The sequence below is a fragment of the Lepisosteus platostomus genome, chromosome 25 (assembly GCF_059453375.1).
Source record: "Lepisosteus platostomus isolate fLepPlt1 chromosome 25, fLepPlt1.hap1, whole genome shotgun sequence".
Taxonomy (NCBI): Eukaryota; Metazoa; Chordata; class Actinopteri; order Semionotiformes; family Lepisosteidae; genus Lepisosteus; species Lepisosteus platostomus.
The window spans coordinates 3503763-3517617 of NC_142635.1; the positions used below are offsets into that span (position 1 = coordinate 3503763).

At 48.7% G+C, this 13855-nt stretch overlaps 3 protein-coding genes and 2 pseudogenes across 6 annotated transcripts; all 5 read right to left on the reverse strand.

Moving 5' to 3' along the window:
- Window positions 1-247: 247 nt before the first annotated feature.
- LOC148640708 (histone H1 pseudogene) lies at window positions 248-1227 on the reverse strand (annotated as a pseudogene).
- Window positions 1228-3504: 2277 nt separating this feature from the next.
- On the reverse strand, window positions 3505-6545 carry LOC148640709 (histone H2B 1/2). Of its 4 annotated transcripts, none has more exons than XM_088619586.1 (3): window positions 5087-6542; window positions 3900-4008; window positions 3505-3671 (listed from the first exon to the last, which is right to left on the reverse strand). In XM_088619586.1, the coding sequence occupies exon 1, from the start codon at window positions 6508-6510 to the stop codon at window positions 6136-6138; it is 375 nt and encodes a 124-aa protein (XP_088475712.1). In that variant the 5' UTR covers window positions 6511-6542; the 3' UTR covers window positions 3505-3671; window positions 3900-4008; window positions 5087-6135. The 4 variants fall into 4 exon arrangements, with proteins under 4 accessions (XP_088475712.1, XP_088475713.1, XP_088475715.1 ...); XM_088619587.1 differs by having other exon boundaries at window positions 3900-4016; XM_088619589.1 differs by having other exon boundaries at window positions 3505-5253; window positions 6140-6545.
- Window positions 6546-9309: 2764 nt separating this feature from the next.
- On the reverse strand, window positions 9310-10097 carry LOC148640710 (histone H3). The gene has a single exon (XM_088619076.1). It carries the CDS (start codon window positions 9783-9785, stop codon window positions 9375-9377), a length of 411 nt encoding a protein of 136 aa, XP_088475202.1. The 5' UTR covers window positions 9786-10097; the 3' UTR covers window positions 9310-9374.
- Window positions 10098-10230: 133 nt separating this feature from the next.
- Window positions 10231-11381, reverse strand: LOC148640711 (histone H2A). Its single transcript, XM_088619585.1, has one exon. It carries the CDS (start codon window positions 10925-10927, stop codon window positions 10541-10543), a length of 387 nt encoding a protein of 128 aa, XP_088475711.1. The 5' UTR covers window positions 10928-11381; the 3' UTR covers window positions 10231-10540.
- A 401-nt stretch (window positions 11382-11782) lies between these two features.
- LOC148640712 (histone H1 pseudogene) lies at window positions 11783-12686 on the reverse strand (annotated as a pseudogene).
- Window positions 12687-13855: the final 1169 nt, after the last annotated feature.

The window sequence follows — 13855 nt, forward strand, 5'->3', positions numbered from 1 at the left end:
CAACTCCCATAAGAATCTGGATCACCCGCCTCCGAGGGCTCGATATTGAAAAGTCACCATTGTCGCTATTAGAGTGATACATCTGTCACGTTACGTCTTTTCACATGTCCGCTATAGCTGCGAGACTAGCAGTCACACACTAATGAAAACCTCCGTGCCATGTAACAGTGTAACATTTCACCTCAACTTAAACCATTAAATGAAGAGATGCAAGGAGTCACAGCGCTGTTCAATGGAGATCAGAACGTTTAACAAAAAAGCCTTTTAATTCTACACCTCCTCTGTGCACCCACTCTCTACAATAGTATTAAGAATATTTACATTTGTACATTTTACCCAGCATCGCATTTCAGTATCATTTTGAAAAACTACAACCCAGTCCCTCTTCTTGTGTAAAATAATTATGTCTCCCCCCCTATCGAGCGAACCGGCGCTTTCAAGCGGTGAAAAGGGAAAGTCTGCGCTCTCTCTCGGAAGGGCTGGTGGCTCTTAGAAGAGCCTTTGGGTTTGTAGGAAATTAAGTCGAGGGTCGATCGCTCACTTCTTCTTGGGAGCCGCTTTCTTAGCTTTGGCCGTCTTGGGTTTGTCCACCTTGGGCTTCGCTGCCTTGGCTTTCTTCGGGCTCTTCGCCTTCTTAGGCGCCGCTGGCTTCTTGGCCTTCTTGGGGCTCTTGGTCGCCTTCTTGGCCGCTGCGGGCTTCGCGGCTTTCTTGGGCGACTTCTTGGCGGCCGCTGGCTTCTTGGTCGCCGCCTTCTTGGGCGACTTCTTGGCGGCCGCTGGCTTCTTAGCCGCGGCGGGTTTCTTGGCCGCCGGCTTCTTGGCTTTGGCGGCGACGGCGGCTTTCTTCACGGGCTTGGGCTTGGTCTCCGCCTGCTTCTTGTTGAGCTTGAAGGAGCCCGAGGCGCCGGTGCCCTTGGTCTGCACCAGGGTGCCCTTGGTCACCAGGCTCTTGATGGCCAGCTTGACGCGGGAGTTGTTCTTCTCCACGTCGTAGCCGCCGGCCGCCAGGGACTTCTTCAGGGCGGCCAGGGACACGCCGCTCCGCTCCTTGGAGGCGGACACGGCCTGCAGGATGAGCTCTCCCACGCTGGGGCCCGCTTTCTTGGGCTTGGCGGCGCTCTTCTTCTTGGGCGCCTTGGCCGGCGCGGCGGCGGGGGCCGGAGCGACTTCTTCTGCCATCGCTGCGTCTCTGTCTGCTGTCGGACTGTCTGCGGCTCCGCGCGCAGGGCGGAACTTCAAGGCCGCATGAGAACCGTGGAGACTCAACCGCTGCTGCTGCTGCAGCTCCGCTCCGCACAGCCCGCTCGCACTTGTGTTTTCTCCCCGCACAAAACTGCCCCGTAATCCTCACAGATACACCGAATCGATTATCAAATACATGAAGTACGGAGAAAACCCCCTGCTCTTTAATATGCAGTTGAGTTACAGATTTTTCTGTACGATCATTTTGACAGAATTGCCCAGAGTCCAACAACAGCGCACACGAAAGGCGGTGTTCAACCGGCACTTCGTCGTCTATTTCTAAAATAAATGTACGTAAAACGTCAGTAAAGAGAAAAACAAGGTGTAAATAATACAGTCGAGACCGACGGTCATGTAACACAATAAGAATGAATTCTGAAATATTTAAAACGGATGATTTATTTTGCTCTATGTTCAGTGTCATTAACACACTCCCGGACTCGCTGTTTCTAAGAAGGAGACGGACAAGTTTTGTCAAACTAGCCAGTTTTATCCCTGTGAAATTCGGAGTATTTCGAGTTTTTCCAGCGATACGCTTTTACAAAATGCTGTACAAGCGTATTCTATGGTTTTGATTATCTCAAATTTTCCAAATCAGTTATTTCAATGGCGATTCTTCAACGGGGCTTTAGTAAAGACGGCGACTCTCTACCGTCAATACCAACATTCCTGAAGCTCTTTCTAAACCTGTTACTTCGGATTGCAGTTCCTCCAGATCCTTCAGCATCGTCCCAGCTTCTCGGGAGGAGACAGTTAGCAGAAAGCCCGTGATATTACTGTTCGTACAAGACGGGCAGAAAAAAAGAATTTCAGAATGCTAAGTTTTATCTTTCATCTGGCTGGTGTGAACGCCCGTCCATTCCCCAGACATTTAAATTAAGAAGTTTGTCTCTGGGGCTCACGGTAGGGCTAATACCAATTCAACAGGAACAGGGCTCTAGGCTGGAGACATGCAGACTCCATACAGAACGATTCTTCTATTCGGAATTAAAATCAAGACCTGCAAGGCAGCAGTTTTAGACGCTTTATTTTGAAACCTATCTTGATAATATTCGTCAAATGGAAGACCTACACTATTACTGAATTATCCAAACGGTGTAGAAACACCCAGAGTTCTTGTATTTAGTTAATTGTCAGTTCTGCCATGTGTCTGTGTGTGGGGGGGTATTCTCATTAATTCTTCACTCTTGCTACAGATTAATTTTGTTCTAGACCATTAGTCATAAAACACCAAACTGCTGCTGTGTGAATTCCCTTTTATAGAACAGCAATCGCTCCTTGGCAAAGAAACAGTCTAAATACACCAAACAAGTGTTGTAGTTTTTTAAACAGGAGACACTTCTTTACCCAAAGAGCTGTGGGAGAATGGAGCAAGTTGTCCAGCCATGTTGATCCCCTCGCTACTCTGTACAGACAACAGGGTGAGATCTGGGTCCATTCAAAATAAGAATAAGGTGAATGAATGTAGTTCAGCACTGTATGACAGCGGCTGCCTACAGCCCTCAGATCCCTTTTCTTAAAGCCCTCAGGTCTGGCAGTAGGAGTGTCTGAGCTCTGGATCAGAAGGGGAGCAGCGCTGAGAGAGCTGTGGCCTCCATCCCTCTGCCAGTGGGGAGAGGAGCCCCTGGAGAGCTGAACCTCCTGGAGGACAGGAGCAGAAGAGACCAGCTCCTGTCCTCCCTTAGCCCCTGGGAGAGGAGGAACTAAGCAGGGCCAGAAACTCAAGGGCTGTGGTTTCTCACACAGGGAAGTTTCTGTATCATTATTACAATCAAAGCTTTTCTTTAGTAATGGGAGTAAACAGCAGGTGTTGCGGTTGGGAGGACAGGCGGCGCTCTGATCCTCAGACAGCGGTCAGCACAGCAACACACGACCGAACTGGAGGGCGTTGGGTCAGGGAGAAGAGGGTCATGCGACCTGCAAGTGAAGCCAGAATGAACTATCGAACCAGCGAGAGGAGGGGTAACAGCTGTCTTCTCCCCCAGGCCAGAGCTCAGGGCCTGACCCCATGAAGACAGACCCCAGAGCAGGACCCTGCTGTCTTCCAGCTCGGAGGCTCCTCCCTCGGGGCACAGGGAGCTGGAGAGACCCCAGGGCTATTGACCTCTGACCCCTGGCAGACTCGGGCCTCACTGCAGCAGAACACAGCCTGTGTGGCGACTGGGGGTCTGAGCTGCACCCCTGGGCAGCCTCTGTCCTCCGACTGTGAGCTGGGAAACTGGCGAAGTCACAGGCGAGATATTTAAAGAGCGACTTGCAGAATTCAATTCAATGCAATTTATTTTGATATAACGCCTTTTACAACAAGGTTGCCCCAAGGCGCTGAACAAAGCAAGTGACCATACAGGTTGTGAATACATCGTGTGAACCACGATGTCCCTCTTGGATCCATAGCAGTGATGCAGCATCCAACTCAAATGGTGCCCAGCCTGGACATGTGGGGAGGAGAATAGGATAGTTTGGTCAGAACAGATGTAGCTACCTGGTGGGCCAACACAGAGACACACAATGGCATGTACAGCAGCACCAGCAGCCATGGTTTCAGCAGGCTATAATTTAAGGTGTGAGCAGGCTAGACTGAAGTAATAGGTCTTCAGTCTGAATTTGAATACTGAGATCGACATTAATAAGTTCCATTAGATAGACAGATGCCTGACCTCTGAGAGGGGTCTCACACAGCGCTGGGTCACGACGCTGCACAGAGCTGGAGACACGGCTTCACCCGGGAGGAACGTGAAGTCTTACCGAAGGCAGTCAGAGCTGTGACTTCAGAACTCAGGGTGAAGGAAAAGAAAGGATTATGAGCTGATAGTGAGGGCAGCATGCTGGTAGAGTGGCTTGCATCGCAACCTCACAGCACTGGGGCTCTGGGTTCAATTAGCCCACCTGGCAGTGCTGCAGCTCTGTGCAGTAATGCACTGTATACCCCAGCAGACTGGTACCTGTTGGCTCTGTGCAGTATTGTATACCCCAGCAGACTGGTACCTGTTGGCTCTGGGCAGTAATGTATACCCCAGAGGACTGGTACCTGTTGGCTCTGTGCAGTAATGTATACCCCAACGGACTGGTACCTGTTGGCAATCACAGCTGGAATCTCACCTCTCTCAACCTGTCCATACTCTACTGAGAAAACTACAACACATATATCACAGCTGGACTCTCACACCCTCCCCAGACTCTTCTGAGAAAATATACAGAAAAGAAAACCATAACTAGAATCTAACTCCTTTCACCCTACCCGAACTCTTCTGAGAAAATCTACAGCACAGAAATCACAAGTACAGATGTGTTGATCAGCTTTTCAGCTACAGCTAGCGGTCACATAAGATGTAGTACATTAAAACAAAAAATACTATACATTTTATATGACTGGAGGTTTAGAATATTTCTTGATGGTTTGGATATTATTAAATCCGTGCTTTTTAGAATCTCCGTACCTTTCTGACGGGGAATTATTTGTTTTAAGGAATATAGAAATGTATAAAAATAGAATAGTTTCGGACTAAAATCTCATCTTTCCAGGTTTTACGAGCCCCCAGGACGTGAGAGCAGGGAAAGACACACAACTTCTTAGCAGCAAAACATTCACATGTGTGTCTGTGAGAAAACAGTTAAGTCGATATAATATCGATTTAATAACACTGCTCCTTTCTCAAATATCGGAATTGCATTTCGAGTTCGTCTCTTCCTCTGCACCATTTCTAGTTTTTTAAACCAGCAAGGCGCACAGTAAATTAAATTAGCAAATTAAATTCACTCCTTTAACCTGCGTTCCGTTTACTATTTATTAATGACCCGACACTAAAACCGCAATCAAACAGCAAAAAGAAATAATTTAACTCACCAGAGATCCACAGTTGAAATCGTTCATTTTTGTGGACTGCGGTTCTTATTTTAAAGACTTTCGCCATGTTTTCCAGACAAGCGTGTCCTGATCTTCTCTCTCCTGCTCCCTCTGCTGGACAGTCGTGGTCTCTGCACCCAGGAGCTCTGCCCTGGTTCAGCTGTAACCTTACAAACAGGGAGATACTTTTCTCGGTCCTGTAACGGTTTCTCTGTCAAAGCAACTGCTCTTTCTCACAAGAAGAATTTGAGTATTTAATTCTATCAATGGAAAAATATTGATAAAGTTGGACATATTTATGTTATTCATCTCGGTTTTCTATAGTAAAGACTCGTATTATAGTAATACCGAAATTCCACAGAAAACGTCAATATCCTGCATTTTCAAAACGTACTCCATCTCAAGATAAACAGCAATTGAAAAATCAGAGCCATGTTTCGCTTCAAAAAGATCTGAAATGATTGTTTCAGGTCCGTCATGGGGCTCTTGTGGAAGTTCGCCCGATTTAGACTGCCTAAAAACATGCACCCATATAATAACAGGATTTAGACGCAGTTGTACATTTCTAATCGTTAAAAGACAAACTAAAAATAAAAAGGAGAAAACATGCAAGCGGACCTGGTTGAGACACGATCCCTCCTCTTCTCCGACTCGCGCAGCAGCAGAAACATTAACCTCTTCCCTGCCGGAGAGCCGAGAGGCACGAACAGTACTGGTGTTCACGTTATTTGACGTGAAATCCCTATTAATTAGCCATAAATGATACTTCCCGAAAATGCATATTCGGATTAAACCAACAAAACGTCCTTCAGACAGCTTGCAATATTGAACGCAAACGGAATCTGCATACAATACACACGTGAAATGTAGACGGAGCCTGTTCTGTCCAAAACGTTTAATGACCGCAGCTCAAACGCCCTACGGTATTTCGGATAAAGCACTAACATGCACAAACACACAAAAAGAGGTCATGACTGCTCCTTCTCGACTCTGTGGGTGGCTCTTAAAAGAGCCTTTGGGTTCGCTGATCCGGGACGGGCGGGCCGGGTTTACTTGGAGCTGGTGTACTTGGTGACGGCCTTGGTGCCCTCGGACACGGCGTGCTTGGCCAGCTCTCCGGGCAGCAGCAGGCGCACGGCGGTCTGGATCTCCCGGGAGGTGATGGTGGAGCGCTTGTTGTAGTGCGCCAGGCGGGAGGCCTCGCCGGCGATGCGCTCGAAGATGTCGCTGACGAACGAGTTCATGATACCCATGGCCTTCGACGAGATGCCGGTGTCCGGGTGCACCTGCTTCAGCACCTTGTACACGTAGATGGCGTAGCTCTCCTTCCTGGTCTTTCTGCGCTTCTTGCCGCCCTTCCCGGCCGTCTTGGTCACGGCTTTCTTGGAGCCCTTCTTGGGAGCGGATTTCGCTGGTTCAGGCATCTTCACAAACTGCACTCTGTGAAAACAGGCATGAGAGTTCTAGACTCACAGCCCCCTATTTATAGCGCCCGCATGCAAATCAGCTCAGCTCAGCTCAGAAGGCGGCTCATTGGTCAGCTAGAGAGCTGCTCTCCTATTGGCTGCGCTCTGCGCCAATGAAATTCAAACGGGTGAGCGCCAGAGCCGCTCGCTCTGACTCCAGGCGCCTCTCTCTCCCCTCCGCCCGCGCACAGGGGAGCAGAGGGCCGTGTGATCCGTTTAGCACAACCACTCTCATTCCATGTATATCTCCTACTCTAGAAAACAATGTGCTCGGTGTAAACTGCGATTTGTGCAAACTTGGAGTCAAAAGAACTCTTGGTGATATTCTAGGCAATTTTAAAATCAGTTCTGAACTAACAGCATCCTATCGCAACACTTTTGAGCAAATTAGTCTGAGCACAAGAAAACATGACACTAAACCTTTCTACAAAATGAACGTAAGCAGAAGGGCTCTTTGCAAATGGATTTCAAGCGCTTCGTGCGTCTTTGTCTCGACCTCTCGCCGAGTCTGAGCGAACAAAGAGCTGAGCAGCTTCCTGTCGGGGCGGGGAGGATTAGAAACGGCCCGATATCACAAGCTCTTTCTTAAAAAGACAAACCCAGCATGAAGAATAAAAAAACATTTAGAAGCTGAACCCTATTCTGTCCCATTATCTAATAGCAATTTACTACTACGTGCAGATTTTCTGAAATCCGACTCTCATTACGCTTATGTCTCCTACCCTAGAAAACAATGTGCTCGGCGTAAACCGTGCGATTTGTGCAAACTTGGAGTCAAAAGCACAGTTTTGGTGATATAATAATAATAATAAACTTTATTTTATATAGCGCCTTTAAAGGTGGCTTCTCAAAGCGCTTATTCTAGACAACTTTAAAAGCACTTTGGAACAACCAACAGCATTTTATCGCCACACTTTTGAGCTTCAGCATTGGTTTCAAATTAGTCTGAGCAGAATAAAACTAAACACTAAACCTTTCTACAAAATAGCATGTAGGAGACTAGCTTTTGGCGAATGAAGTGGATTTCAAGCCAAGCTGAGCCGCTTCCTGTCGGGGAGGGGAGGGTTAGAAACGGCCCGATGTGATAACGGCTCTTTCTTAAAAGCCATGAAGCATGCGTGAAAAATAAAAATATTAAGGAAGTGAGCTTCATTCTTTACTCATGACCTAATTAGAATTAGTAGTAATGAGAATAAGAACTACCACTCCATCAAAACGCTTTCAGCAATAAATTATTTCATTAGCAACCTGATCCACACTAATGTAACGATTGATAAGCCCTGCATCTCAATCTAGGAATCATCACAGCAATCGCAAAGTGTTGCTTGCTTTAAAAAAAACACACACATTCTAAAGTGACGGTTTAGATTTCAGCTCTATTTTGATAATGTGGGTGGCTCTTAAAAGAGCCTTTGGGTTGATACGTCGGGGTCCAGTCCGGTAGGGAAGCTCCGCTCCTGTTTAGCCGCCGAAGCCGTACAGGGTGCGGCCCTGGCGCTTCAGCGCGTACACCACGTCCATGGCGGTGACGGTCTTCCTCTTGGCGTGCTCGGTGTAGGTGACGGCGTCGCGGATGACGTTCTCCAGGAACACCTTCAGCACCCCGCGGGTCTCCTCGTAGATCAGCCCGGAGATCCGCTTCACTCCCCCACGGCGAGCCAGGCGGCGGATGGCGGGCTTGGTGATTCCCTGGATGTTGTCGCGGAGAACCTTGCGGTGACGCTTAGCGCCTCCTTTCCCGAGTCCCTTTCCGCCTTTGCCTCTTCCAGACATCTTCAAGTTATCAGTTAGTGATACAACACACACTGCTGGGCTGCAGCCGCGGCGCTTCTCTTTTCAAGCCTGAGAGCGGACCTGCTTGAGACAGGAGGCGCGCTGACACACGAGCCCGCCTCCTCTCCGACCGCAGCAGCAGCCCAGACTGCACAGGAACCTCTTCCCTGCCGGAGAGCTCTCCACCACAGCAGCACCCGAGAGGACAGACCTCGAGTATTCAATGTTTACAGCGGTGCTGTAATATTCTCGTGTAGATTTAGACCAATCTAATTCCCTGCACTACACAAAAACACAGAATTCGGAATGGAAAATGTAGTGTACTACTGTGTATCAGGGTTATGAGCAACTGACAAAAAGCATTCATCGTTATAGCAGTACATATTTCGTTCTCCACCCGTTTTGTATCATTGAATAAACAATCCAGCTGTTAAAAAGACCAAAATGTTTTATATAAGGACGTCTTTTAAAACGCTTATAAAGAAATGTTCCACCTAAAGTAACTGTAGAAACGTTCTTAAATCATGTCATTGCAATCTCTATCACATAGACTGTCTGAGGCTCATGGATAGTTAGCAGTGGTCCTCACAGATCTGTACTGCAGTATAAACGCTTCTTTTGGAGTGAAATGGAGAGCGATGGAGGGACCAGTAAGCGTGCTGTTGCTTAATTGTGAACCGACAGCGAACTCAGAAAATAAACAGTAGTGGAAGGGAGGGGTTTGAATGCCAGTCGTTCTTGTATCATTAAAATAGTCTCATGCATTTAAACACTTTCAAGTATGGATATGAACGCTGAAAAATAGATGTAGAGCAAAAGGGGAGACGTGTGTCGCTGGTTTACTGCAGCAGTGTAGTCGTGCAGGGGGGCTTTTACACGAGGGGGTAGAAAACCGCTTCTCGGTCGGGATTTCACCTATCAGCTAACCAAACGAGAATTGTGCCTCGTACAGACTATAATGGAATAATGTAACCCTCTCGAGTGTTGTGGTGGCTCTTAAAAGAGCCTTTGTGTTCAAGGGAAAAGATGCTGCAGCAGGCGGTCCGTGTCTAAGCGCGCTCCCCGCGGATGCGGCGGGCCAGCTGGATGTCTTTGGGCATGATGGTCACCCTCTTGGCGTGGATGGCGCACAGGTTGGTGTCCTCGAAGAGCCCCACCAGGTAAGCCTCGCTGGCCTCCTGCAGAGCCATGACGGCGGAGCTCTGGAAGCGCAGGTCGGTCTTGAAGTCCTGGGCGATCTCTCTCACCAGGCGCTGGAAAGGCAGCTTGCGGATCAGCAGCTCGGTGGACTTCTGGTAGCGGCGGATCTCCCGCAGAGCCACGGTGCCGGGCCTGTAGCGGTGGGGCTTCTTCACGCCGCCGGTGGCGGGGGCGCTCTTGCGGGCAGCCTTGGTGGCCAGCTGCTTCCTGGGCGCCTTGCCGCCGGTGGACTTGCGAGCGGTCTGCTTGGTTCTCGCCATCTTCCTCGCTGCTCTTCACAATCAACAGTGTAGTGAGAATCACTTCCCGCACTCGGGTTTATATGCGCAGACAGCCCCGTCCTGATTGGTTGAAAGGCACAGGGGGGAGGAGGGTGTAACTCTGATTGGACGGTTTGAAACCGAGCGCGCAGCTCCTACACTCCTCGCGGGTTTAACGGCTCCAGGTCTCTCGGTTTAATAAGAGACACAGAAAGATCGATTTTCCTTGATTTATCAACTAAAAGCAAGTTCAGGCGTTTTTATACCTCGATACCTATAAAGTGGCAAGGATTTTGATTACTGTTTTAGCTATAATATAGGACAAGAATAGTGACATAGTATAATACTACTATAATAACGTTAACTAATAATTTCTAGTGTAAAAAGTGTGACTCGGGAGGAGAGCGTTGTGCTGAGGGACAAGACCACTTGAAAGACTAATATCATAATAATACGAATTTTATTCATTCAATTACAAGTACAATAAGGAATCCAGATACCTCTTTGGTTTGCAATTAAAAGGTTAAAAACGAAGCGAATATAGAAATGTTATGAACTGTATTGCGAGCGCAACAAATCGCTCTTCCATACAGCAGATTCTGGACCACGCTGCTTCACCACTTAAATTTGTTAGTAAAACCGTGTAAACGCTGAAGTTACACAAGTAAACAAAACTCGCTCTTTTCAAGAGGCTGTGGGTGGCTCTTAAAAGAGCCTTTGTTTTTCGGGTCAGTCGGAGGTCTCTGCCGGGCTGTTTACTTGCTCTTGGCCGGCTTCTCGGTCTTCTTGGGCAGCAGCACCGCCTGGATGTTGGGCAGCACGCCGCCCTGCGCGATGGTCACGCCGCCCAGCAGCTTGTTCAGCTCCTCGTCGTTGCGGACGGCCAGCTGCAGGTGCCGGGGGATGATGCGGGTCTTCTTGTTGTCCCGGGCGGCGTTGCCAGCCAGCTCCAGGATCTCGGCGGTCAGGTACTCCAGCACCGCGGCCAGATACACCGGGGCTCCGGCGCCGACCCGCTCGGCATAGTTTCCCTTGCGCAGCAGCCGGTGGACACGGCCCACAGGGAACTGCAGTCCGGCCCTGGAAGAGCGAGTCTTGGCCTTGGCTCTGGCCTTACCGCCGGTCTTTCCTCTGCCGCTCATCTTGTAATATCTAGCTTGTCCGAAGAAGTCTGACAATAATGATCATAAGCGCTCTGCCACCCCGCTTTTGAAGACTCGCGGCTGAATTTGATTGGATGGACCGGAACAAGCTCTCCACCCAATCAGAGATCAGTGTTGCCAACCAGCGCTCTCGGTCTCCACCAATCAACAGGCAGGAGGGAAATTCGGACTCTGAACACAGAGCGCGGCTCTGCTGCCGAGCGAGGACAAATATGTGTTTTTCAATTTCAAGCTTATTATCGTTATTCTCATACACAGGTATATGTAATTGTGAAATGCTATTTAGCTAGCTCTCAGACGTTAAGTGGTAAAAAAACAACAATAAAGTTGCATAAGAAACAGAGACAACAGGCCATGTGCAGAACAACAGGCGAATAGCAAAACTACAACAGTTCATGTGCAAAACACTTTGCTTAAACGGTCATTTTTTATGCTTTAAAAAGTGTATATTTTAGTGAATTTCACCACCGTCTGACTCTCAGTAACCACGCTACCTTGAGTGGAATTAAGCTCAACTCCCATAAGAATCTGGATCACCCGCCTCCGAGGGCTCGATATTGAAAAGTCACCATTGTCGCTATTAGAGTGATACATCTGTCACGTTACGTCTTTTCACATGTCCGCTATAGCTGCGAGACTAGCAGTCACACTCTAATGAAAACCTCCGTGCCATGTAACAGTGTAACATTTCACCTCAACTTAAACCATTAAATGAAGAGATGCAAGGAGTCACAGCGCTGTTCAATGGAGATCAGAACGTTTAACAAAAAAGCCTTTTAACTCTACACCTCCTCTGTGCACCCACTCTCTACAATAGTATTAAGAATATTTACATTTGTACATTTTACCCAGCATCGCATTTCAGTATCATTTTGAAAAACTACAACCCAGTCCCTCTCCTTGTGTAAAATAATTATGTCTCCCCCCCTATCGAGCGAACCGGCGCTTTCAAGCGGTGAAAAGGGAAAGTCTGCGCTCTCTCTCGGAAGGGCTGGTGGCTCTTAGAAGAGCCTTTGGGTTTGTAGGAAATTAACTCGAGGGTCGATCGCTCACTTCTTCTTGGGAGCCGCTTTCTTAGCTTTGGCCGTCTTGGGTTTGGCCACCTTGGGCTTCGCTGCCTTGGCTTTCTTCGGGCTCTTCGCCTTCTTAGGCGCCGCTGGCTTCTTGGCCTTCTTGGGGCTCTTGGTCGCCTTCTTGGCCGCTGCGGGCTTCGCGGCTTTCTTGGGCGACTTCTTGGCGGCCGCTGGCTTCTTGGTCGCCGCCTTCTTGGGCGACTTCTTGGCGGCCGCTGGCTTCTTAGCCGCTGCGGGTTTCTTGGCCGCCGGCTTCTTGGCTTTGACGGCGGCGGCGGCTTTCTTTACGGGCTTGGGCTTGGTCTCCGCCTGCTTCTTGTTGAGCTTGAAGGAGCCCGAGGCGCCGGTGCCCTTGGTCTGCACCAGGGTGCCCTTGGTCACCAGGCTCTTGATGGCCAGCTTGACGCGGGAGTTGTTCTTCTCCACGTCGTAGCCGCCGGCCGCCAGGGACTTCTTCAGGGCGGCCAGGGACACGCCGCTCCGCTCCTTGGAGGCGGACACGGCCTGCAGGATGAGCTCTCCCACGCTGGGGCCCGCTTTCTTGGGCTTGGCGGCGCTCTTCTTCTTGGGCGCCTTGGCCGGCGCGGCGGCGGGGGCCGGAGCGACTTCTTCTGCCATCGCTGCGTCTCTGTCTGCTGTCGGACTGTCTGCGGCTCCGCGCGCAGGGCGGAACTTCAAGGCCGCATGAGAACCGTGGAGACTCAACCGCTGCTGCTGCTGCAGCTCCGCTCCGCACAGCCCGCTCGCACTTGTGTTTTCTCCCCGCACAAAACTGCCCCGTAATCCTCACAGATACACCGAATCGATTATCAAATACATGAAGTACGGAGAAAACCCCCTGCTCTTTAAAATGCAGTTGAGTTACAGATTTTTCTGTACGATCATTTTGACAGAATTGCCCAGAGTCCAACAACAGCGCACACGAAAGGCGGTGCTCACCCGGCACTTCATCGTCTATTTCTCAAATAAATGTACTTAAACCGTCAGCAAAGATAAAAGCAAGGTGTAAATAATACAGTCGAGACCGACGGTCATGTAACACAATAAGAATGAATTCTGAAATATTTAAAACGGATGATTTATTTTGCTCTATGTTCGGTGTCATTAACACAGTCCCGGACTCGCTGTTTCTAAGAAGGAGACGGACAAGTTTTGTCAAACAAGACAGTTTTATCCCTGTGAAATTCGGAGTATTTCGAGTTTTTCCACCGATACGCTTTTACAAAATGCTGTACAAGCGTATTCTATGGTTTTGATTATCTCAAATTTTCCAAATCAGTTATTTCAATGGCGATTCTTCAACGGGGCTTTAGTAAAGACCGCGACTCTACCGTCAATACCAACATCCAGATAAGACCTGCGAGGCAGCAGTTTTAGAAGCAACACTAACATTGCTTTATTTCAAAACGATTATTTCTTGATAATAATAATTAAATAGAAGACCTATACCAACACTGAATTATCCAGACTGTAGAAACATCCTGAGTTTATGTCTTCAGCTGCTCTGAAGAAACCAGCTGTGAAAATCAGCACACACTGGCGGACACGTTTGAATGAAATTGTCCTGACGTGAAAAAAACAGCCCAGGCAGAGAAGTGGAGCCTGAAATGGTCCCCAGGCTTTTTGTTGTCATTCGGACAATGAAAACGCCCGGTAAATTAAACTACCAAGGCTGTAACCAAGGCGTGGTACAGCGTAATAATCCGCCAGGCACTTGATCAGAGCAAGGGACATTGTAATGACATGTTTTAGAGTGTATGAAAAGCAATATCTGATCATTAAAGCTGAAGGTTGTTCTAAGGACTCCTTTAGAAAGAGAGTGAGGAGGAGCTGT